Source organism: Mastomys coucha, unplaced genomic scaffold (genome assembly GCF_008632895.1).
Source record: "Mastomys coucha isolate ucsf_1 unplaced genomic scaffold, UCSF_Mcou_1 pScaffold21, whole genome shotgun sequence".
NCBI lineage: Eukaryota > Metazoa > Chordata > Mammalia > Rodentia > Muridae > Mastomys > Mastomys coucha.
The window spans coordinates 16,156,563-16,165,724 of record NW_022196904.1 but is presented as its reverse complement, the minus strand read 5'-3'; the positions used below and the strand labels follow the sequence as shown (position 1 = coordinate 16,165,724).

The window sequence follows — 9,162 nt, the reverse complement described above, 5'->3', positions numbered from 1 at the left end:
CCCGAGTGCTAGAACTAAAAGTGTGTGTCACCATGTCGAGCTCATATGTAGAGCTTAGTGTGATGACCTATTGTATACAGCTGTAATCCCAATACTCCAGAAGCCGAGGCAGAAGGATTGGGAGTTCAAGCCCAGAGAGCATAGTGAAACCCTGTATCAGCAACAAAAAGGCTCTTTGGGGGCCAGAGAGATGGCAGCACAAGCCAGGGAGCCCAGGTTTGATCCTGGAACCCACATAAGAATTCAGATTTCATGGGGCACAGCTGTTAACTCAGCATTTTTATGGAGAGATGGGAGGCAGAGACAGGACAATCTTGTGTGGAAGTTCAAGGGGCTAGCCTGATGTGCACAGCACAGCACAGCCACAGAGACCCTGCCACAATGAGGTGGAAGGCGAGTGCCCACTCCTGTGCCTTTCAACCTCCACACGCTTCCACATGCATCCACATGCATCCACACATATCCACATGCATCCACATGCATGATGCAGTACATGGGTGCGTGTGTGCTCAGCCACACTTAATTAATGTTAAAAGATTCTTTTTTTTTTTTTTTTTTTTTTTTTTATCTTAAAAGATTCTTAGGCACTTACAGTGGTGCACGCCTTTAATCCAGCATTTAGGGCCAAAGGCAGGCAGATCTCTGTGAGTTTGAGGCCAGCCTGGTCTACATTGTGAGTTCCAGATGATCATGTGTCAACAAAAGAAGAAAAATCCCACATAAGATAAAACAAAATTTCTCTTTAGCTAGCAGGATGGTTCCACTGCTAGGAGTGCCCACTGGTTTGGTTTCCAGCACTGACACCAGGAGGCACACAACCACCTACAACTCAAGTCCTGGAGGCCCAGCAGTGCCCTCTTCTGGCTGTCAAGGTGCCTGCATGATACAGTGCACATAAAGTAACCTGGGCACTCGTGTGAGCACACAAAAATACACATAAATTATATGCATGACTTTGTTTAGTATATTCTTCTATAAAAAGACAAAAGATGGATGGATGGATGACTGAACTGATGGGTGCATGGAGGGATGAAGTGATCCATGACAAATGATGGGAGGGAGGGATATATGGACAGGAGAACCCTATTTGAATGTCATTAATTTAAAAAATTAATGTTGCCCTTTAATTCCCCCACTGGGGAGGCAGAGGCAGGTGGGCCTCTGAGGCATAGCAAGCTCCAGGAGAGCCAAGACCACAGAGAGAAATAATGTGTGGGTGTAGGCATAGAATAGGAGGGTTAGAAAAACTCTACTCTCAGATTCTGGACAATAATAATAATAATAATAATAATAATAATCGACAAGAATATGATTAAAGTTTGCATGAAATTCCTTCAGTACTAAACCCAGAGCAAGTTCGAATTCAGAGTAGAAAAGGTCTGCCCTCTGGTGGGCAGAGTAGGGATCGCAGCGAGCTGGTTTAAGGATTTAGAGACAATTTAAAGGTAAGAAGGGAGGGGGAGTGGAGGTGGCTGCAACTTGTATATGCATATACATATATATGTGCATGTATTATATGTAATGTATTGTGTATGACACATATGTAATATTTACATATTTTATTTATGTATTATGTATTAATTTATTTTATTATATACCAGAATAGGGCAGCAGATCTTATTACAGACTACACATGGTTGTGATCCACCATGTGGTTGCTCCGAATTGAACTCAGGACCTCTGGAAATGCAGTCAGTGCTCTTAACTGCTGAGTTATCTCTCTGCCCCCTATATGTACTTTTTGAGATAGAGTCTCTCTTTGTAGACCAGGCTGTCCTGGAACTATGTAGCCCAGGCTGCCCTTGAACTCACAGATATCTGCCTGCCTCTGCCTCCCAGCTTTTTTTTTTTTAAGATTTATTTATTTATTATATGTAAGTACACTGTAGCTGTCTTCAGACACACCAGAAGAGGGTGTCAGATCTCATTATGGGTGGTTGTGAGCCACCATGTAGTTGCTGGGATTTGAACTCAGCACCTTTGGAAGAGCAGTCGGTGTTCTTACCCACTGAGCCATCTCACCAGCCTGCCTCCCAGCTTTTGAGATTAAGGACCTGTGCCACCATGCCTGGCAGGACTTGTCAATCTTTTGAGAGAAACTATCATGGATCCTGGCAGATAAGATTTCTATACCATTGATGGACCCCCGAGTCAGGGCAATGGCGTACTTGCCAGTGGCGTAGGCATAGGCCCCTGGCCAGAGGTTGGAGCGCACAATGGCCACCGAGTACTGAGGGCTGAGGCTGCAGGAGAGGCGGGTGGTCCAGGGCGACAGGTGCATGATTTCTGTTGGAGAAGGAAAGGGGGGGTCAGGGGTCACCACGCCCTGCCTTACCATGTGGGCGGAGAGTTGGAGAGAAGGGATGGAGAGGGCACATGCAAGAGCTACAAATCACACCAAGATCCCTGGCTCTCCTCTCTCTCCTGATGTGGCCCCGAGGAAGCCGTTCTATCCATCTCTGCTGCAGCAACCCCACCCAGGAAAGGAGGATGCTCATGTCACCTCCCTTTCTGGGTGGCAGTGAGGTCTGGTAGCCATGCTACTAGCAGGGAGCTAAAATATTATCTTGTAGGGTGTACAGATTCCAAGCAGGGTGCTATGGCTCGAGCATAGGATCTGGGCTGCCCCGGGCCTCCTTTTCCTCTTTCTCCAAGTGCCTCAGCCTCAAAGAATTCCTTCTGTGAATGCAAACTCCAGTTCCTGGCTGCCTCCCCTAGGAGGCTTCCTGCATCGCTCCTCCCCAAGCCTGAGTAGGGCTCCAAGACTGTATCCCTCTGTGTGGTAGGGCACAAGCCAGCAATCCCAGAATTGGGAGACCATGGGAGATGCTTGGAGTTCAAGGGCAGCCTGGGCTTCAGAATGTGACCTGCCTTAAACAACAACCCCATGATGACCCCCCCCCCCAAAAAAAAGAGAGAAAATCAGGAAGAGATTGTCTCAAGGCCATGGTCACCATCATATGCCAGACTAGGCTTAGAGACAAGATGAACACGTTCCCCCAGGGTTCCCCCATAAGGGTTTCTTTTTAACACAGAAACAGTAAATAAATTTAAAACAAGCAAACAAAAACAAACAAACAAAAAATCAAAGCCGGGTGGTGGTGGTGCACGCCTTTAATCCCAGCACTTGGGAGGCAGGCGGATTTCTGAGTTTGAGGCCAGCCTGGTCTACAGAGTGAGTTCCAGGACAGTCTCGAAAAACAAAAACAAAAACAAAAACAAAAACAAAAAAACAAAAATCAAACAGGGTTTCAGTCTGAAAAGGTGGCTTAATGGTTAAGAGCACTGGCTGCTCTTCCAGAGGTCCTGCGTTCAATTCCCAGTACCCACATGGTGGCTCACAACCGTCTGTGATGGGATCTGATGCCCTCTTCTGTCATGCGGGCATACATGCAAACAGAGTACTCATATACATAACAGGGTTTCACTCAGCCCAGCCTTGTAGAACCGAGGCCCACTCACGATCCTCCTGCTTCTTTCTTCCCTGATGCTGGCATGGCAGGCGTGTGCCCCCAGGCCTGACCCCATGCCTGCTGTACATAAGAAATCCCCACTGAGGCTCAGAGGATGGGTGACATCAGTGTTTCCAGGTGAGCTGCTCCCCCCCACCACCAACCCCTTGAAGGCTGGCCCTGTGCCTGCCCAGAAGGGAGGGACTTGCCTGCATCCTCTGAGAGTGGAGTCAGAAGTGGAGGACCAACCTCCTGCTCTACTTCCTCCATCGCCTCATCTGCCTTCTCTTCCTCTTCCCCTAGCTCTTCTTCCTCCTCTGTCTTCTGCAATGGGTTCACCCATGTACAGCGCCCCTGGGGATGCAATAGCAAAGTCAGGCGGCACCCTAAGACAGAGCTTAGCCTACTGTGGGAGAAGGTGAAGAACCAGACAGGCCCCTAGAACACTGGGCTTGTCCCTGTAGCTAGTGATTCGAAAGGCTGTCATGGGCAGGCAGCCCCAGTTATGTGCTAGCAACTGCCTTGGGACAGCGGCTTTCATGGCTGGACACATTGTTGGTAAAGGATACCTCAGGATTTCTGCTCAGGGACTGTCATTCAATGGTGGTAGGGTCACCTGTGCCTCCCTCATTGGATTGGTGTTGGACTCTGTCAAGTCAATTAACACTCCTGTTGGGGTGTGTGTGTGTGTGTGTACATATGTGCATATGTGTGTGAATGTATATGTATGTGCACATATGTGTGTATTATGTGTATATGTGTATATGTATGTGTGTATGTGTATTATGTGTATATGTATGTGTGTGAATGTATATATGTGTATGTATGTGTATATGTGTATATTATGTGTGTGTATATTATGTGTGTGTATGTGTGTATGTATGTGTGTATGTGTGTGTGTGATAGAGAGAGATATTGACACAAGGGAAGCATTCTATTGATCCACACTCCCACCTTTGTTTGTTTTGATTTTGTTTTGTTTTTCCATGCAAGGCTTCTCTGTAAAGGAGGCTGGCCTTGAACTCCAAAGCTCCACCTACCTCTAGCTCCTGAGTGCTGGGCTAAAAGTGTGTGGCCCTACATCAAGCCCTGTTGCTTTAAACACAGGGTCTCAGTCCATGCCCCTAAACTCCCTCTGATCAGTGATAGCTCTTTGAATAATAAATACAGGCTGGTACACAGCATAAAGCTACGTCCCGTTTTCTCAGCCATAAATGGGGATCAGTCCTTGGTCACAAAAGGAGTTATTTTAAGCAAGTGTGATAGCTGCTGCCTGTGGCACTGGTTTGCTGCTGCTGCTGCTGCTGCGCAGATGTTTGTCAACTTGATACAAGTTAAACTCATCTGGGAAGATGGAACCTCAGCTGAGAAAAGCCTCCATTAGATGACCTGCAAGCAAGTCTGTGGGGGAATGTTCTTGGTCGACGATGGGTGTGGGAGGGCTCAACCCACTATGGGTGATGCCATCCCTGGGCAAGTGGTCTGGGGCTGTGTAAGAAAGTGGGCTGATTTAAACCATGGGGAGCAAGCCTGTAAGCAGCTTTCCTCCATGGCCTCTGCTTCTGTCCTGTATCCAAGTTCCTACCCAGACTTCCCTCAGTGGATACGTAGCCAAATAGACCTTTTCCTTTCCAAGTTGCTTTGGGTCATGGTTGGATGAATGGGTGAGTGGATGGGTAGGTAGGTGGACGGGTAGGTGGGTGGATGGGTAGGTGGGTAAGTGGGTGGGTGGATGGGTAGGTGGGTGGGTGGATGCTGGGCTGGATTGGAGCACGTCCTGGGCAGGGTACGGGTGGGAAGCTCCATCCTGGCTCCGTCCTCACCTGAGGCAGGATGTGCTGAGTGTGATGTACCCAGTTAGCCATGGAGTCCACGAGCTCCAACACGGGGATGCCCTCAAAGTCGGGGTTCTCCTCGAACGAGTCGCGTCCTGCGCCGCCCTCCTCCTCCTCATCGCCCTCCTCCTCACCGAACTGGTAGAAGCCCAGCGGGCTGATGTGCGTGGCGGCGGAGATGCGCGCAATCTGCGCGCGGAGATAGTTGGCCTCGTTGCCCGGGAAGGGCGGGTAGCTGGTGATCGGCGTGTCCAGGAAGCCGGTGAAGAACTTTTTGATCTTGCGCGCGCACACGATCTGCGCGGGCGTCACGTGCGGCAGGCGCGTCCACGGGCGGCCCGGCTCGTTGCACACGAAGTACAGGTATTTGTTGGTGCCGCTGCGGCTCTCCTCCTTGGGGATGACGGGCGGAGGCTTCCACTGTGGCTTGGGCACCGGGTCTACCACCTTCTCCTCATCCTCCTCTCCTTCCTCTTCTCCGTGGGCCTCCATAACCTCGCCTCCCTCCATCATCTCCTCCACCTCTTCCTCCTCTCCCTCTTCCTCGCCCTCGCGGAACTCCACCTCCGCCACCAGGTAGCTGCGGCTCAGGCCCAGGATCTTGCCCCAGAAGCGGCAAATGTGGATGGGCTGCTGCTCCACCAGCTGCCTCAGGGCCAGGAAGATTCGGAAGCTTTCATCCGAGCTTAGCCCCACGCCCGCCTGCTCGAAGTAGAAGGCAGTCTCCATGATGTTGGGCACCGGGCTGTCAGTCTGTAACAGGGATGGAGAAATAGGTAGAAGGCAGGCTCAAGGCTTCCTAGCCTGATCCTCCTGCCACCGCTCGGGTCCTGGGAATGGAACTGGGCCAGCAGCAAGACCTGAGACAGTCACCCAGCCTGACTCCTCCAGCAGAGCCAACAGACTTGGGCGACTTAAGCCACCAGTTTGAGAATGTCCTAGGGAGAGTGTCCCTTGATGAAGGAAAAAAGAAGAAGAAGAAAGAAACCACACCAGGAGAGAATCCTTTTCTCTTTAACCTGACCAAAGCGAAGGATGAGAACGAAGTCTGCAGCCACAGTAGCTCTTTGGGTACAGGCAACAATCCATGGCCGGCCATGCTCTACACCCTAATAGTAGTAGGGTGACAGCAGAATTAGCCCACGGGGCATAGCTGGATTGCCCTACTACCCTTGCCTTCTTGTTCTACTGGAAAAAAAAAAAAGCTATTGTTGCCAGGCATGGTAGCTCACACCCTTAAAGGGTTAGGGTTAGGGTTAGGGTTAGGGTTAGGGGTTAGGGGTTAGGGTTAGGGTTAGGGTTAGGGTTAGGGTTAGGGTTAGGGTTGGGTTAGGGTTAGGGTTAGGGTTAGTGTTAGGGTTAGGGTTAGGGTTAGGGTTAGGGTTAGGGTTAGGCAGAGGTGGATGAATCTCTGAGTTTGAAGTCAGCCTGGTCTACATAGCAAGTTCTACCCAGCCAGGGCTACATAACATACCTTTCAGCTGTATCCATGAGTGTGGAGTCCCGTGGAGAATGGGTTGGGGGGAAGGGGGATAATGTGTGCAGAAAAGTAATGTGGAGAAAAGAATCCTGGGTTTGTGGGCTGGGGTGGGGAACAGAAGTAGGCAAAAACCGAAATGTGCAACTGTGCCCCGTGACCTCTGCAGGTTACCCACCAAGACTCATGCCTTCCTCTGGGGATTGCCCATCATTTGCTTAGCTGTGGCCCATGGGCCACAAAGCTCAACACTGTTCAATTGGGCAAGACTGGAATAGCCTGGGCCTGAGCCAAGCATGAAATGTCACAGCCATTGAGAAACAGGCTGTTCTGGACCTCCAGTTGCTTTCTAGCCATCTTTGGAGTCTCTGCCCACAGTTCTCCATGGCAGCATCTTCCTCGTGTTTATGTGTGTGTGTGTGTGTGTGTGTGTGTGTGTGTGTGTCGCACTTTCCAATCCTCACTTTATTCATTTATTCGTATACAGTTAGAATTGACATTCAGAACTATTGACATTTGAACTACTATCTAATATGTCTCATGCAGGTTATCTACTACCAAAACCAAAAAAATATCCATGACAGGATTAGAACTAGAAAAATAACTATGCCCTCTTCCATGCCTGTATCCATTACTTACATTCAGTCCCCCCCGTGTCCCTATAGCCACCCCTCCCCTTCTCTTCCTCCTGTTCTACTGTACCCACACATGCACACTTTACATACACAATGGCTGTATGCCACATACAAGGGCAAGTGTGTGGTGTGTCTGAGATTGTGGCCTCACAGTATCATATAACCCAAGTCCACCCATTTCCCTGAAAACTCCTTAACCTCATTTTCTTCAGAGCCAAGTAGTATTCCATCTCACACACACACACACACACACACACACACACACACACACACTTTTCATCATCCATTCATATGTTGGTGAACAAAACTAGGTTGATTCCAATTCTTTGCTGTGCTGAATAAAACAGCAACCAACAGGGCGGGCTCCACGCAGGCATCTCTTTGGTGGAGTGTGGAGAGCTCTAGGTATAAACCCAGGAGGGAAGCGGCTCAATCCTATAGTAGTTCTGCTTTCAATATTTGAGAAGTCCCCAAGCTGATTTCCACAGTGGCTGTATTCTTTTTTTAAAAAGATTTAATTTATGTATATGAGTATACCGTAGCTGTCTTCAGACACACCAGAAGAGGGCGTCAGATCTCATTACAGGTGGTTGTGAGCCACCATGTGGTTGCTGGGAATTGAACTCAGACCTCTGGAAGAGCAGTTGGTGCTCTGAACTGCTGAGCCATCTCTCCAGGCCCGGCTGTATTAATTCTTAACCTGACCAACAGTAAATAAGGGTTCCTTCCCACATCCCTCCAACAGTTGTCAGATTTGTCGGTGAGAGCCATTTTGATGGGGGTGGGAGGTGTGGTATCTCAGTAGTTTTAATTGGCATCTCCCTAGGGCTCAGGATATGGGACACTTTGTATGACAGCAGTTGGCCCGTTTGCCTTTCATTTTTTGAAAACTGCCCATGGAGCTCACTTGCCCACGTGTTGAGTGGCAGTTGCTTGCAGTCCTCTGTCATCAGCCCTGTGTCTGAAGCATAGCTGTTAAGGTTTTCTCCCATACTGTAGGCTCCTGCTGTGCAGAAACTTTTCATTTTCATCTGTTGATAGCTGGGGTTAGCTCCTGGGCAGTTGGTGTTCTGCTTTAAAAGTTCTTGTTCCCCCCCCACACACACACACACTTTCTCTCTCACATATAATTTTTATTTAGTTAGCTTCTGACACAGGGTTTCTCTGTGTAGCCCTGGCTGTCCTGGAAATCACTCTGTAGACCAGGCTGGCCTCGGACTCACAAGAGATCCGCCTTGAACTCAGAATTCTGCCTGCCTCTGCCTCCCAATTGCTGGGATCAAAAAGTGTGCGCCACCACCACCACCACCTGACTTCTGTTTCTTTTTGAGTTGGTTCTTGTACAAGGGAAATGTGAATCTAATTTTTTTTATGCAGGCAGAAATCCCATTTTGCCAGAACCCACTTATTGACTAGGCTTTTGTCCAAACTACATCTTTGCCTCCTTTGTCAAAAATTAAGTGACCGTCACTTTGCGGTTCGGTTTCCAGGTCTTCAGTTCCATTCAATTGGTTGGCCTGTATTTTTATGCCGATACTAGGCTGACCTTGTTGTCATAGTGCGGTAGTATGACTTTAAACTTTTTCATACAATGTATTGGATTATATCCTTTCCCCTCCCCCAACTCTTCCCGTACCTTCCAACCTCCCTACTCACCCAACCTCATGTTCTTTCTCTTTCATCTACTGTGTGCCATGAGCACAGGCACGGCACACTCTCTGCCGTGAGCACAGGCACGGCACACTCTCTGCCGTGAGCACAGG

The 9,162-nt window shown here is 49.1% G+C and overlaps 1 protein-coding gene across 2 annotated transcripts in view; it reads right to left on the bottom strand.

Annotated features, from left to right (window-relative positions):
• The window catches only part of Rsph6a (radial spoke head 6 homolog A), a 22,582-nt gene that overhangs the window by 3,667 nt on the left and 9,753 nt on the right, over positions 1-9,162 (bottom strand). The window contains exons 3-5 of one of the 2 annotated variants that reach the window (XM_031385511.1): positions 5,276-6,040; positions 3,662-3,806; positions 2,169-2,286 (exon numbers count right to left, since the gene is read on the bottom strand). In XM_031385511.1, the coding sequence (XP_031241371.1) occupies positions 2,169-2,286; positions 3,662-3,806; positions 5,276-6,040 (1,028 nt within the window). The remainder of the gene's footprint in view (positions 1-2,168; positions 2,287-3,661; positions 3,807-5,275; positions 6,041-9,162) is intronic. The other variant, XM_031385512.1, reaches the window with a different exon arrangement.